This window comes from Oreochromis aureus, linkage group 17 (genome assembly GCF_013358895.1).
Source record: "Oreochromis aureus strain Israel breed Guangdong linkage group 17, ZZ_aureus, whole genome shotgun sequence".
Classification (NCBI taxonomy): domain Eukaryota; kingdom Metazoa; phylum Chordata; class Actinopteri; order Cichliformes; family Cichlidae; genus Oreochromis; species Oreochromis aureus.
Window position 1 is genome coordinate 8,862,947 of NC_052958.1, and position 16,336 is coordinate 8,879,282.

The 16,336-nt window shown below is 38.4% G+C and overlaps 1 protein-coding gene across 1 annotated transcript in view; it reads left to right on the top strand.

Annotated features, from left to right (window-relative positions):
- Positions 1-16,336, top strand: part of ccdc146 (coiled-coil domain containing 146) — a 54,106-nt gene that overhangs the window by 22,366 nt on the left and 15,404 nt on the right. The window contains exons 5-18 of the mRNA XM_039600898.1: positions 1,000-1,057; positions 2,235-2,317; positions 2,467-2,560; positions 2,660-2,733; positions 3,581-3,808; positions 4,076-4,165; positions 5,429-5,525; positions 6,583-6,675; positions 7,354-7,521; positions 8,124-8,212; positions 9,535-9,699; positions 9,877-9,952; positions 11,879-12,027; positions 12,124-12,352. Coding sequence (XP_039456832.1) covers positions 1,000-1,057; positions 2,235-2,317; positions 2,467-2,560; positions 2,660-2,733; positions 3,581-3,808; positions 4,076-4,165; positions 5,429-5,525; positions 6,583-6,675; positions 7,354-7,521; positions 8,124-8,212; positions 9,535-9,699; positions 9,877-9,952; positions 11,879-12,027; positions 12,124-12,352 — 1,693 coding nt within the window. The remainder of the gene's footprint in view (positions 1-999; positions 1,058-2,234; positions 2,318-2,466; positions 2,561-2,659; positions 2,734-3,580; positions 3,809-4,075; positions 4,166-5,428; positions 5,526-6,582; positions 6,676-7,353; positions 7,522-8,123; positions 8,213-9,534; positions 9,700-9,876; positions 9,953-11,878; positions 12,028-12,123; positions 12,353-16,336) is intronic.

Consider the following 16,336-nt stretch of genomic DNA (forward strand, 5'->3'; position numbering starts at 1 on the left):
AAAGTTGTAGTCCGGACAGTAATTGAAATATTAAATGAAAACCAATTGCAGAGCATTCTCCCAGGATGCAGTCATAGATATTATTACATTCTGACTGTGCATATTGTTTGTGACAGCATTTGCTGGTGAACTCTGTTGCACTCCCACCGTCTCGGTTTCTCCCGCCACCCTTCCTTTCATCGCCTCCAGCCTAAGATTTCCTCTCCCCCCATTCCCGCCTTTTCTCCTACTTATTCTCCTTTCCCCTAACTTGTCCACATGGCTATCAGTCTGCATATGACAAGCAGATGCTCACCATGCAAATATGCCTTTTAAAATCACTGCGTCCTTCATCTGTAGCCAAACAGATACACAGGAATTCAGCACATTTTTCCGGTCACATTTTGCAGCCTTCGTGCATTTTTCTCTATAGTTTTTTTTGTGTATAAGTTAATATCCAATATATCAGCTTGTCAGGAAGATTAATATAATTTACTTTGTGAGCTGTACAGTATGTGCTTTTGTAAGGTTTTTCATTATGACAGAGCTGACTTGAAATTATTTCATACAAAACTTTAATCAACTGCTAAAAAAAAAACATCTGCCGCGGGGAGATGAAAAATGCAAAGAAATTATATTTTATATACACAGTCAAACTTTGCTGGACACAATTTATCTGTTTCTATAGGATGAAGCATATGCTCTAAGTGTTTAGCACTGTTGGTGTATTTGCCAGTATAGAATAAAGTGTTCTATATTAATTCACTAATGCAACTTATTTGGCATACTCTTTAAGAATATGTTGATTCTGCTTCATTTGCTTTTTTGGAAACTGCACATTAGTCAAGTTTTAACAATATAAATGCAGGTTTGTGACAGTGTGTTCCTCTTTATGTTGAATTGAGAACTGAAAACGATTATTTATGTCTCTTGAAATTCCCGATAATTTTGTTTTCTTCTTCACATTCTCCTGTATTCTCATGTGATCTACACTTTTCACCTCCCCTCACCGGCCTGAAGTCTCTGGGAAGAGAAGCAGTATCTGGAGAAAGAGAATGAAATTCAGATGAAACCTGCTGTAAGTTTCATTATTGCACCATCCAGTTCTAGTTTCAGAGGTGTGGATTACTATTCCAACAATGGTCTTGAAAGAGGATAAATATGAGTTTTACTTTAAGCCTCTATGCAGGCGTAATCCCTCCATATGAAGAGCTGCAACTGTCATTTCAAGCAGTATGAAGCCAAATCATTTTTATTCCAGTGTAGCAAAAAGGAGGGCAACAAGTGGAATGAGATTTAATCCTTGATAACAAATCGACCTAATAGGCCAAATTCTTATTAACAATTTCACCATAATGTAGCATTTCCAACCCTTAGATTTTATTTTAATCATAAACAATGACAAGCAACACTTTTGGTGAAGAACATTTTATCAGATGTTGCCAAACAAGCCCGAGGGTTACTCTCAAGGAGCGCTACATTTATAAATTTCATCAAACTTTCTAAATTTTATTGCTGATGCTGCTAATGGCAACAGAGTCTGAGCTTTGCAAAATTTACTGAATAAATTCAGCAGCAGCGCTAATAACATTTGCATGTGTTTATATGCTACCATTTTAATTGCTGAGTGCAACACCAGATCATTACAAATGAGCCTGAACTCAAAAAGTGTTTTTAATGAGTCAAAGAGGCTCATGGGTAGTATTTAACCAACCAAACAAGTTATTAAAAAATATAATAAAAACTCTAAACTCAAAGATCATCAGGGCCAAAGAAGTAATCAATTCCATTGCTGGTGGCGTGCTTGCTGTTCAGGTAATTTGTTTGCTTAAGTGCTTTCTGTCTAACACTCACACTCTGATGGATGCATTAGAGAGCAACTTGGGGTTACTATCTTGCCCAAGGGTATCTGGCTTGCCTGGCTCCCTGGAGCCAGGGATTGAACCACCAACCTTCCAGTTTACAGATGACCTGCTCTACCTCTACGCAGTGATTTTAAAAATGTTGAATTTCAATTGGTTTGTTCTGAAAAGTTTAGATTTAAAAAAAATCTGAAAAACTCTGGCTTTTTGATTTTGTCGGTCTGGCTCATTAACTCGAAATACTTAAAAACGCCCACTGTGTATAATAAACATTTTTATCCTTTCACCCATCCACCAGTTTGAAAAATATGAAGTGTGAGCTTCAATTCGTTATAATGTACCTGATATTCTGTATTATCAGTCTGTGGTTTACACGGTTTATGGGTCTTCTAGGAGCAGGAGGACAAGACAGAGGTCATGCAGGATCTATATGAGGATCTGAGGAGAGAGGTGGCACAAAGACAACAAGAAATCAGGTATTATATCATGAAGTTTTAACATGCATTAGCCACTATCTGTGTTCTGTGTGAGTTTTTGTTTTGTGTCTAACTGCAGATATTATCACTATTGTGCCTTTAATGAAAATTGTTCCAGAGGTTAATGTACTTGTGTTTATACCTCACAGAAGTCTGATGGAAGATATAGAAACCCATGAAAAGCAGATATTGACAGAACAGAATGAGCTGGAAGATAAGAAGGCTCTCATAGAGCTCAAAGAGGTCTGTGCGAATGAGGGGGGAATAGCTTATAGGGTACCATCAATAAAATAGCAAATCATCTTCCTTCTTACATGTGAACGTCTCCATATGTATCACAAGGCTGAGAAGGCCGAGCTCATCAGAATACCCGACCAGATTTTAAAGGAGACTGAAAGGAAATGCTCGAAGAAGGAGTAAGTATATTAGTAAACTCCTCCTAATCTTTGCTGGGGAAGAGCAAGGAGAATATAGTTAGAAATTCCAGGAATGTCAATGAGACTGCTAGGGTGCTTCAGAGAGACAGAAAAGAAAAGACAGCTGGAGCAACTTTCGAACAGCCACTGCTCTAATCTGCCTCCACCCCTTCATCTGGAATTCGTACACAAACATAATAAAAGTATCTGGATGAACCTGTAAGATTCATAGTGGAAAGATTTTCTGTTTTTAATTGTTTATGCTCAGTGTAAATGTCTGTTTGGATATCAGTCCTTTTCTTTTTTTTTTCCCTACTGAAAACCATTTTCCAGTTTACATTTCTGCAGATTCTCTGGCTTTTGATCTACAGTAGTCTTTTTGTGTCTCCATAAAAATTAATATTTTTTACCAAATAAAGAACTGAAATGAGGGTTACTTTTTGTTGTAAACCCAAATTGTCAAAATTTTTTAGGCATCAGTCTTTCTAATTTGGTTAAAAATAAATGACAGCCACATGTGTCAGGCCTCAATAATTTTTTTTTGTAATTCAAGTGCAGCTGCGGGATGGTTCACTTGCTGCATCACTGCAGTTCCTTTTATGTTTCTTTTAAATTAATATTTGGCTTGCGAGTATTGCGGTGGAACTGTCTGTATAAGCTGTTTGAGCACTGACTTGTAATTTCAAATTCACAAAGCTGAGGGGTACTGTGGGGTGTATGTAAAAGATGCATGCGCATGCTGTTATTTCATAAGATATGCACTACAGCACACTTTTATCGTGTTCTCATACTTGCGTTCGTTCTTTATTTTTTACATTTCTTCCAATTCCTGAAACACAAATACCAGAGCTGCGATGAAAAAGATGAAAATACTAAATGTGGAGATTTCAGAAATTGAGCAGCAAGTAAACGCGGTGGATGAGCGAAACCATTCTCTCAGGATGAAGGAGGAGGAGGTGATGCAAGAGCTGGAGGGTCTGAGGGTCCAAGTAGAGGCTGGTCAGAGGATTCAGAGGCAGCTGCTGAAAGAGCAGGAGATCAAGAAGGAGGAGCTGAATGAATTTATGGGCAACAGGTACATTTTTATTATTTTTTTTCATTTAGTCTGAGCGACTTTGACTATTCTTAGGGAATTTGTAAGAAGTAAATTGAACATAGTGCTTTTCTGGTATTGCTAACAACTCATATCCCTTTAATTGACACAGTTAACCAATCGTAGGACCGGCACTAGGAGCACACTGGCTTGTGGATGCCCCCCATGGCTGGGTTTCTTCATTAGATAAATAATGTATGTTCAGATAGGATATTTGTCATGCATGTCACTGTGTTTTCCCATTACCAGAGGCATCTTGGAAATGAAACTGCAGAACATCATGTGTGACAGAAAGCATCTATATGAGAGACGGTCTCTGCAGCTCAAGGAGAAAAACAGGTACAGAGTGATATCTCACCAGTAATCTTTTCCACATGGAAATTAGTTCGTACATACTGAGAACCTTGAAGTTGACCTTTTTCTGAACACAGAAATGTTATGTTTGCATTTAGCATTTGCGTTAGCGTCTTCACGTATTATTTCAGTAGTTTAAATCAGTCTTCTTTGCCACAGCTGGTGTCTATGTCATATATGTTCTAACATACAAGGTCTTGAATAATCAGGCCCCATCTTATCTTAAAGACCTCATAGTACTGCATGACCCCAATAGAGCACTTAGCTCTTAGGTTCCTGGCTTACTTGTGGTTCCGAAGGTATTTAAAAGTAAGGTATTCAGTTTGATTTATATAGTGCAAAATCTCAACAACAGTCGCCTGGAGGTGCTTTATATTGTAAGTTAAAGATCCCACAATATTAGAGAACCCCCTCTTTTAATTAAATAGGTCCCAGTTTGGATTCAGGAGACAGACACCCTCTCTACTTTTAGATTGTGCTTGAAACTTTCCTTTTGGTAAAGCTTATATAAGCCTGGGCTGCTGGAGCTTCTTCTGGAGGTGTTTCTTCTTCACTCACCTTTTTTCACTAACTATGTGTTTATACACCTCTCTGCATTTAATCTTGAGGTTATTATTAACCTCTGGCTCTCCTCCACAGCGTGTCTTTTGTCCTGTCTTCCTCCCCTAATCCCCAAGCATTTGTGGCAAGTGGCTGCCCCTCTTTGAGTGGTTCTGCCAGAGGTTTCTTCCTGTTGAAAGGGAGTTTTTCCTTCCCACTGTTACCAAGTGCTTGCTCACAGGGTGTCATCTGATTGTTGGGGCTTTTCTCTGTATTATTAAAGGGTCTTTGACTTACAATATATAGGCTGCTTGAGACGGTTGTTTGTCAGTTAGTCATGACTAGGGAAACCTAGTCATGCTATAAATCGTTTAATGATACACCGTAATGTGAAAGCTTTAGTGTTTATAATTAAACATCCTTTAAGTATAAAAAATACATAGTTTTGAGCACTATTCAAAGAGGTGTGGTTTTACAGTTTTTCAGCATCAGTATGCATCAGTATGCAAATGTTTTAAAGTTTAACAGCTGTTTAACAAGAGGTGAGTCTTTAGCTGCATTTCAAACACAGTTCAAAACCATCATATTTGACAGCAAACCACATGCAGTGCTGTATAATTAGCTAGATGTGAAACAATAGATTTTAGTGTTGGAGAGTCAGTGTCATGATGATGAAATATTTAAAAGGTGCCTGTTTTTTATCCTCAGGCAGATGCAAACCCTGAACAGGATGGAGCACGCATTGACCGCAGCCACGGAGCAGCTCGAACACACGCAGAATATCTACGAGAAGTTAAAGGCTCAGGTGATCTGTGAAATGTTGCTTTCACATGAAGACATCTGAAGCAGTTAAAGTGTCCAGTCTGCTTGCTGTGGTTCATTTGTACATGTAACACCTGTAATTGCAACTTAAAAGCTTCAGATTTCAGCTCTAACCTTCACAGTGCTATAAATAACTAAGTTTACTACTGTACTAAATATAAATAAATATTAATTCTCTTCATCTTCTTACTGGAGTTAACAGCGGATTTGGAAAATTTTCCAGGCTTTGACACAGGTGTTGTATTGTCACAGTGCCAGTAATTAGCACATAAATTGTCGCTTCCTGTCATTTTCCTGATGTGCACATTTTTTTACGAGAAAGTGGAAAGAAGAAGAGCGAGCGGCTGATTGGAAATGCATCAGCACATCTCAAAAGGACATAATAACATGAAAGGAAATCAATATGACACATCTGGGAATTTGCACATTGAGGAAACAAGGAAACAACGCTTCTGAACGATATGATTCATTCAGTTTGCTAATCAAGAATGGCTCACATGAACAGCCGCACGTAATAAAACTGAACTGTTTGGAGGAGTCTGTGGTTTTACCACAGAAATTCATCACATTTACATCGAACGTTATGTGATTGATGGGTTTAATATTTTCATACTGTTGTGCTCAAACTTTACCCAGCAAGAGGGCTAATAATGAATATTTATTGCTTTATGTATGCAGATGAAACTTAATTATGGTATTGCATTATCTTTTTTGAAGTACTTGAACTTACTGATGTAGTCTTCTTCTCCTTCCAAACTTTTATAAAATATGCCGCTGCGGAGATCAAACCACTGAAAACGAGACGGTCTTATAAGATCAAATAATGTAACACAATGATGTGTTTGTTTTGTAGTAAGCCTTTTTGTGGGATTGAATATTCACTGACCGAATTAGATATTGGGTGTAGGAAGATTAGGACTCAATCCTCATGGTGTTTTTTTTCTTTACAATGTGGTCTGAAGAACATTGCATTTGAACCCAATTCAAAGGATACTTGCCAATTTATACTGAAAGAAAACTCTCATTTTCTGAATTTTCAGTTAGATGCTGTCCCCAAAACAGAAGCCAGCATTCAGCAAAGGATGGAACTTCAGAAAGAGGTTGATGCTCTCAAAGTCAGCTTTGAAAAGCAGGTGGGCATGTATGGGCCAACCATCGATCCATTTTCTTCTGCTCATTGAATTCAGGGTCGCAGTTTGAGCTGGAGTAGGACGAGAGGCTGCGTACGCCCTGGATAAGTCTCCAGCCTATCACAAGATGTGCTTTAAATACCACATAGACTTTATTAATGCGACACTGGGGGAATTCACATGTTATAGCAAGAATAAGTGTCAGCAAAAAAAGCAATAGAGCAATAAATAATAAATAGTGTTTAAATACAAAAAAACAGACAAAAAAACAACACAAGAGTAATTTCTGCTATTCATAAATGGTTGCTACAGTATAAACACTCACAAAGAAATTTTCATATGTACATTGTACTGTGGGAGTGATAATATTAAGTATAATATGCTATAATATTAGTTATGTTTATTAGTTTTAATAAGGATCTCAGGCTTTTTTCCACTTCCTGGGTCTTGCACTTTTACTGTTAAAGTTCTCTCTAACTCGTTTTTCATGTCCTTGTATCTTTATTTCAAGAAATGAGGGACAAAATGAGATTTCTGTTTACATATTTTGTTCATGACACACAATAAGAGAAAATTGATTCCAGTGATCCCCTCAGGGATCCATAATATCATTAGGTTTTTTTTGTTTTTGTGTGTGTGTGTTGTTAAACTGTGAACAGCCCCTAAATTGTTCCCCAACAGCTATCGGTGGCTGAAGAGGAAAGCGAGAGAAAGCAGCAGTATCGGGTCATTCAGGAGCTGCTCAGTGACTCAAACCGCCTCAGAGAGGAGGTCCATAACCTGAGATGTTTAACACAAATCAAAGCAGAGGAGAGAGGCCAGAAGCACCGTGAACTGCTCAGGGTCGAGGTGAAGTTTAAACACACAGACACGCGCACAGATTTATTTACATTTTATGTCATCATTAGTGCATTTTAGTGCATAATATAATCATTTATGCAGACACAGAGCAGTTCAACTAGACATGTGTGAGAATCAGTGGGTTTGTATTTTAGATACTTTGAGATGTTCACAGCCGAGAAACCAGGGAGCAAGAGCGCATCTGTTATCTACACTGATACTATTGGAAAACTATGTAAAGACTTATTTCTTTAGTGATCAGTCTGGGGGACTGAGGAAAAAACATTTTATAAATTCTTAAAGTTTTTTTTAATTAAAAAAAGATTCATGGACTCTTTCTTAATTAGTACATAAGAAAATCCTGGATCAACAGCAACCAGCTCGGAAATAAATGAGAAATTCTTAAAAATAAAAATTAAAGGAGGGACTAATTACGAAGAAAACAAAGACTGTTAGATCAGTTATCTGAATTTTTGTTTATCCATTTACTTACAGTTTAAAAATGGAAGCTATTTTAAAGGCACAAGGGAAGTTTGATATCTGGCACAAACACGCACACGTGCATACACACAGCAGATGATGATGCTGTTCCTTGTTAAATCTTCCAACAGCAACTGAACGAGCACATCCAGCACGAGCTCAAAGAAAAGGACCTGATCATCATGGACCATAACAAGCTCAACACTATGCTACAGCGCAGGTGCACCAATTTTGGGGGGGGAAGATATTATAGTGTTGTTAATTATGTTGTCATTTTCAGAAATAAACTGTATAACAAACAGTTTATTGGGGAAATAAACTGTTGTTACTTTCTTTGTCTCTCTCTCTCTCTCTCTCTCTCTCTCTCCGAAATAAAAGCATTTTATTAGATTTTTATTTCCCGATGCAAAATCCTTGATGTGTATACTTCATTTTGCTTTATCCATCCATGTTTTCATCCATAATTGGATGAAGTAAGATGAATTTAAATATCAGAACTTTTGCAGTGACTGCCTGAAGTCTAGAACTCATGGACATCACCAGATGTGGTTTCCTCCCTTGAGATACTCTGCTAGGACTTTGCTGCAGCCATCTTTAGTTGCTGCTTGTTTGTGGGCCTCTCTCTCAGTTTTGTCTTCAGTAGCTGAAAAACAAGCTCTACTCGAGTTTTGTGTATGCTTTGAGTTCTTACCCATTTCTAGCTTTGTGTTTCTCCAAAAGGATCACAAAGCTAGATAACATTACAACTCAGCAGAGGAAGACACTGTTAATGTTCATATCCTCTCACAAGATTTTTGGATAAATTTGACATTTTAAGGGCCATTTACTTCCATTAAACTAAAGCAAATATCCATCTCCAAAAGCACAAAACTCACACCAAGTACGTAGATTTTGGTTTTCCGTGAAATATTCCTTTAATATAACCATTTTTCACGACTGATAATTGATTACATGTTACATGTTTGGCTCCTCTGATCTGCAAAATATCTGCAGCCACAATTAATTCAGACATCTGTGCATATTGTCTGGGTAGAAAACCATTTCTTTCTAATTGGTCATACTTCAGTGTTCAGACACAGACTAATGCATAAAGCACCACCCAGTATAAAAGCAGATTTTTAAAAAATGCATTCATTAAGGGCAAAGCAGCAGAGTTCAGTTTGAAGTGGTTGCACTTGACATGGAATCAGACAGTGTATCTCCTCTCTATTCTCATATTTAGCTGTCGTTCGTCACAGCACACACGCCCTAAAATTCATTTTAAACCACGTGAGACTTTGGTTCTTTTATAATTTTGTGATCTACTGATCACTTATAATGATTATGAGTCACTGATATTAAGATTACTCTGTTGGGAGTATAGCATCTGTTAATGACAACATTTCTGTCCATACTTTACTTAACAAGCGCGCATAGACCTAAAAGTCTAAGAAGAATAAATACAAAACATCAGTGTAAAATGTAAAGAAGTTGTTCTGGATTGGGAGTGTGTGTTGTAGATAAATAATGTGTTCATTACTAATCTGTGTTTTGTTACCTTAGAATATTACAGTACTCTAAGCTGTGCGATATGGTTATGGAAGAGAAGAAAAAGTATGTCAAGCTGAAGCAGATGGCCTCACAGACGATCACGGAATTGACGGAGCAGATTAAGGTCCTGGAAAATGAATCGGAAATCCAGCGCACCATTGCCATCAACAAGGACAGGTGTGTTTAGGATTCGTGGTAATAATCAAATACTATAATAGCATTATAATAGATCCTGATTCTTTAAAAGTTACAATGTCCAGCTGTGTGCAACCAGTTATGTATGGACATCATTTTTATTGAGTTCCTGTGTGTAATTTTTATATTTTTCCCTTTATATACGTACGTCTATTTCAGAGGACTGTCAAAGGCTCGTATGAAGATCTCTAATACTTCGAAAACAAGGGACAAGCTACGCAATGACATTTCCAAGGTTCACACACACACACACACACACACACACGCTTTGCAGTATGGCGGTATCACAATTTAGACAGTTTAAACAAACATTAAATGAGCTGCAAGACATCCAAAGTTGTATACAGACACAGATAAGACAGGGGTGAAGTCACTGCTAGCATTTTATATTAAAAAGAGTAAAGATTAACGTGTGTTTTTTTTTTTGTTGTTGTTTATCACTGTAAACAAAAAAGGTAAAAAGGTTTTTAATTTGTAAGTAAGTAAGTAAGTAAGTAAAATTTATTTATATAGCACATTTCACAGATAAAAATCACAAAGTGCTTCACAATAAGATCAGACATACAAGTTAAAATTAATTAAAAGCCCGTTTGTATAAAAATGTCTTCAGCTGCTTTTTAAAGGAGTCAGTAGAGTCTAGACAGCGTAAAGACAACGGCAGGGAGTTCCACAGCCTAGGTGCCAGTGCCTGAAAAGCCCGATCCCCACGTGTTTTAAACCTAGTACGTGGGACCACCAGTAGCCTCTGACCTGAAGACCTAAGTGCTCGGGATGAAGCATGAGGTTTCAACAGGTCAGAGATATACTGGGGAGCTTCACCGTGCAGAGCTCTAAAAGTTACAACTAAAATTTTAAAATGAACCCTAAAATTTACTGGCAACCAATGAAGAGAAGCCAAAACTGGAGTAATGTGAGACCTCTTGTTTGTACCAGTTAAAAGTCTTGCCGCTGCATTCTGTACAGACTGAAGGCGATCCAGAGCTGATTTGTTGAGACACGTAAAAAGACCGTTACAATAATCCAAACGAGAAGAGATAAAAGCATGAATAATCATCTCAAGTTCTGCCTTTGACACCAGCAGTCTGAGTTTAGAAATGTTTCTTAAATGATAAAAACAGTTCCGGACAAGTTGTTTAGAGTGTTTCTCAAGAGACATTGAACTGTCAAATATAACACCTAAGTTTCTGAGACTCGACTGAAATGAAGGGTCTAAAAAACTGATATGCTGCTGAATTTCTGAGAGCATGTGATCAGGTGCAATAATCAAGGTTTCTGTTTTATCTGCTGGCTCTCGCAGTCCTCTTTGTTAGGCATAGCTAAGAAGACATCAGAAAGCAGAACAAGCTGTATGTAGACGACGATGATGATAGTGATGGAACACCTATGGACACTTATATTGATCATTTATTTAAAACATTTTAGAAAATAACATTAATTCCATTTATATGTATAGTAAATATTTATGAAAAATGTGATTCCTGACTTTGATTACCCAAATGACATTTTAAGAAGGTTTCTCTCCTGGATGTTTTAATTGTACCATCTTTGCTGTTGCAGAATTCTCCCACAGATTTAGATTCAGGATTCTTTCAGTGCTATGTCTGTGTTTTGTGATACCTCTGGCCCAAAAAACCTTCATCGCAGAGCTGGCTTTGAGTTTGATGAGCGATGACTAGTGGATAACAGTGATGTGTTTTTGAAATGACCTGGGGGTTTTTTGCGTTTCGGTTAGTCTTACTTCTGGTCTTTGTTCTGGTCTTCCCTGTTTGTTTTTGTTAGATTTCCCTCCAATTAGGTGCACCACCTGTTATTTAGCTTCGTTTTGCCAGCTTGTCCTGTTACTTCTAATAGTCAGAGGACACTGACTAAATGGTCTGTGCTTGACCATGGCGTGTTCTGCATTTCTCCCCATCACACTAAAGGACAACACAAGTATCTAAAAAAAGGGCAAACATGGAAGAAATACTTTAAAAGAATGAATGCATAACATGTACCGTATTAAATCTAATACGTAAGTTCTGTCACACTGAACCCCACTGACCATTAAAATATAAAATAATTAGAACGGACTTGCTGAGGGTCATTAAGTGCTTTGTGCCGATCTTGTTTCTGATGCTGTGAACATGCTTATTACTTTCTCTTTCTCTCTGACTTGTTGTAGGCTGCCGGGAAGCAGTGCCAGATAAATCAGGAGTGTGAGGACAACAAACTGGAACTAATGAAGCTCACACAAATGATCAGCCATCAGCAGGAGACTCTGCTGGAAATGAACAAGAATCACGAAGCTGCCATACAGCGGCGCAACTTCCTGTATGTTCATAGCTTAAAGCTCAAGTAATTGCTACCCGAATGCTTACATAATGACCTAAAGCTCGTATATACTATATGCACTTCTCAAATCTACAGAGGAATCCAGCTCCTGGAACATGAAGAGATTCTGTGTAGCTACTATGAGAAGGTGAACATCCAGGAGGCAGCTATCACTAAAAGAAACTCGATTCTGGAGGCCCTGGAGAAGGACATGAGAGACTTGGAGTTAGCAATTAATGAGGAGAAGAGGCAGATAGACCTGAAGAAGAAAGACGTACTCCTCAAGAGGAAACTGGAGGAGGAGATTACAATGCTCCAAATAGAGGTAGAAAAACATTAGATAAACCTACACACTCACCCTCACACAGACGGTTGACAGTCCTTCCACAAAGGAAGCAATTACACCAAACTTGTGGAAATGCATACTAATTACCTGAGAAGTTATAGAGTAGGAGGAAAAATGTGTCTACTTATTGCATGCTTAACAGGTTTTGAGAATGCACAGATTTCTATGTAGATGTAGAAATCCTTCATTAAACTCATTTTTCTTGTGTAAACAGTGCTGACAGTGTTCCGGCAACAGTCTCACAACACCCACTTCTCTTTTCTCACTATCTTCTTTTATTCCTTATTAACAAGAAATGAAAACTGGAAATGAATCATACTGTACAGTTCAAGACAGTTTTGCATTGCTTAATGTTAGAGCCACCCATCAGGTATATAATCCTGAATGAGCACTGCATCCTATAAAATGCCCCTGCGCTTTCCATAGTGGCATTTTGCTGATATATCTGCTAATTGGTGCCTGAAGTGCAATACGCTGCTGCCCACATTTCTCCAACAGTACGACCATGACTATATCATGAAATGCCTTTGCTTCGTGGATTCAAAATCCTCTCTGAATGTAGTTAAACCTGCCAATTAGCATGAAAAAAAAAGAGATGCCGTGAAAGTGCAGATTTTCCTGAGAATCTTCTGGCACATGTGGTGTCTGTAGGTGTGTTCGCGTTAGCATGCCTGGTCCATCTGCAAACCAGGGACTTTCTTCAACAGCGCTTCCATGCGTTGTCCAGTTAGGTGTGTGTGTTCCCATTACTCCTTGTCATAAAAATAATATACGTGATTTATTTTTTATCCGTAGAGGTCCGAGGGAGTGTACGGCTGCGGGTGTATGTGAGTTGAATGGTGTCAGAGATTTTACAGATTATTGCTCAACTTTTACTGTCTCTGTCAAGCCAGGGGAACTCCAGCAAGAACAGTTAAGTGCAGTGCTCTAGAATAAAACCCGTAGAGCGGTGGAGACACTCAGAACATCACTAATAAGCAGGTCCTTGTTTTGAAACACGTTCAGCATTTCATCTCACAATGAGACTTCTGAATTACTCTAGTAAACATGCTGTGTGGGAAGGCTTTCGCTTTACTTTAATGACAGGGCTCAGTGCTCATTAAAGTGTAAACATTCTTAGTTTGACCATAATCAAGACTGATTATGCTTGAGAAGTGTCTGCTTAGACAAACTAGTGGAAGAATGCATGCATCTATTCACAATTTAAAACAAAATATTTTGAAATAGCCACACAGGGATGAAGATTGGGGGGAATTTTCTTCCCTATTGTCAGATGAGAGCCTCATTTTGCTGAGCAGATCTTAATGGAGTGAAATTTTAAGGATGGACACTTGCCAAATAAAGTTCAAGACACACACGGATACTCAGAAAGAAGATAAGTATCTAAAACAAAGGGGAAAAACCCAAGCGATAACACTGTGCACACAGAGACGAAGAGAAATTTGAAACAGGCACACAAACATGCACCGAGTTCCCCTTCCAGCAGCTACATCATGGGATTGGGTGTGTTACCTCTCTGGATCAGAGTGATTGGCTTACAGTTGCTGCTGGACCAGGCGTATGTTATCCGAGTCTTATGCTCTTTTGGATGAACATAGCGTTGGATAAGACTTCACCGTGTGCTGCTCATTTGAAAAACACCCCTCTCCTTTTTGTCCATCTGTTTACTCCTTCTGTTGTTTATCGTTTGCTACAAGGAGCCCTGATGATGCCATCTTTTTGCTTTCACTCATGTTTCATTAGTTTCTTTACTCTTTCCCACACTTTTTTTTACACAAAATTCTGAATTTTATTGTTTCCACCAGGATTTTTCTTTCACTTGTGTTCACAACTTCAGCCTTTTGTTATGTTCTTCTTCCTCACACAAACTAACTATGTATTTGGATATTTTCAGCGATGTTAGGTCTCTGACTCTGAGGATTACAGTGCAGCTTGCCTGGTCTATTTGGGCTAGACTGAAATATCTCAGCAACAGTTGGACTTATTAAAACTTCATACATATTTTTATGAGGCTAGAGCACAAATCCTGCTGACTTTACCTTGACCGGTACCATCAGGTTGGCATTTCTGGTTGTTAGTAAAGTTTAATTCTGAACATTGTGTCTAAAACATATCTGACTTTCACTTTCAGCACTTTTAGGGCGGGGAAGGTGATCTGGAACTTTTTGTTATTCCACTGCTGTTTCAACATGGTATTTATCCTATAAATATTCTTGCTGACTGTAAACCAGTTGCCTAATAAATTACATCATAATTTCCTACAAACTTGAATTCTGAACGTTTTTATTAAACTTGTTGAATTGCAGTTATGCACTTGGGCTGTTGTCGCTGGCATCCTGCAGTTAGAATACCTGCCTATGAAGGGCTGTTCTGAAAAAAAATGATATGCACAGTTTGGAAGTTTTGCTGGAGATGCTATAATCGGCCAATAGAGAGGAACGGCCCCTCTTCTGTGCGGACAGCCCAACCCTGACCTGACTATCATTCACTGCATCATTCACACTTAAAACCTGTGACCAGCACATTACAGAGCAGGCTTATTTTCACACATCTATTGAGTCAAAACCAAAACTCCAAAAGTATGCTGCTGATGTTAATAGGTGGAACCAGCTTCCTCTCGTCCTGTCCAAAGATTTGCTAATGTGGGTACGAGAGCGTGACGCACTGCAGGTGAGCAGAAAACAAAAATCACACCCTGGGTGTATCTAACTGAGAAAACAGAGGACACTGTCTGCTCATAGGTTAGCATATGTCAATCACAAGGTAGCCACACTGTAATGCATACCCATCTTTCTCATGTATTTTACTTAAAATGGGTCTATCATTTTACAAAATGAACTTTACTGTATCAAATAAGATTTGAAAATAGCAAGTGAGACCAATAAAGTGTTTCCTGAGGTCATTTATAAGTTTTAAAAACAGACGTGCTACTTGATAATAGCTAATATCCATCTTTCATATAAGGTCTATGTTTGATTCACAGGTTAATGAACAAATACTGTTTCCTTCAGCCTCAGATGTACTTTTGCTCTTTAGCAAATGTTAACATGCTAACATATTGAAGTAAGATGAGAAACACTGTAGTGAAACACCATTTTAGCAATGTTAATATGAGCATTTTATCTGAAGCCTTGCTGTAGCTGAGCACACATCCTCACAAAGCTGCTGTCGTGGCTATAGACTAGCTTTATCACGTTTGAATAGACGTGCTTCTCCTGAAACTTTTAGTATCAACAGTTATCTCCTTGATTAGTTTATCAGTCCATGTTTGTTCCTCTCTCTTGCCATTCAGCCACCCAGTTATTTAATACTTCTCCCTCTCATCTGTGTGTAAACAGCAAATCATTTTCTAAATTACAGTTTTCACTCGTACAGCCGTCTAGCTCCCCCGGGTACAAAAAAGTGAATCATGGGGGTCTCTACTTTTGCAGGAGGCTCACCAGCTCAATTCATTCTCCCTGCAAATTCATTCTCTATGCGAATTCAATCTCCACGCAACTGCCTTGCTGTCGATTTATCATATATATTGTGTATTTGTATTCATCTGTGACCAGTTTATCTGTTCATTGCAGACAGACCCCCCCTTTCCTTTGATGGGAAATTTTGACAAAGATAGATTGGGCCATCTGTGAAACTATTGAAGTTCAATATACTCTGAGGCTTCCATTTGCTCTGAGGAATTTTAATTGCAGCAAAATAAACAGAGGTTGGGGTCGGAATCTAAATTTGCTGCTTGTTTATGAGATGCGTCGACGTCTCAAACGCGTACAGGTGCACACGCATCAGTGCGCACACCGAGATCTGCGCAGCGTTTGTGAAATCTAAATGTCGATGAACAAACAGTCATCTAATGACTGGTTACACTTCTGTTATGCACAGTTGCATGAGCAATCCCACAGACATACAAAGACACAGTCAGTTGTGGATTTATAATAGGGTGGAGCTGGTGACAGATAGCACTGT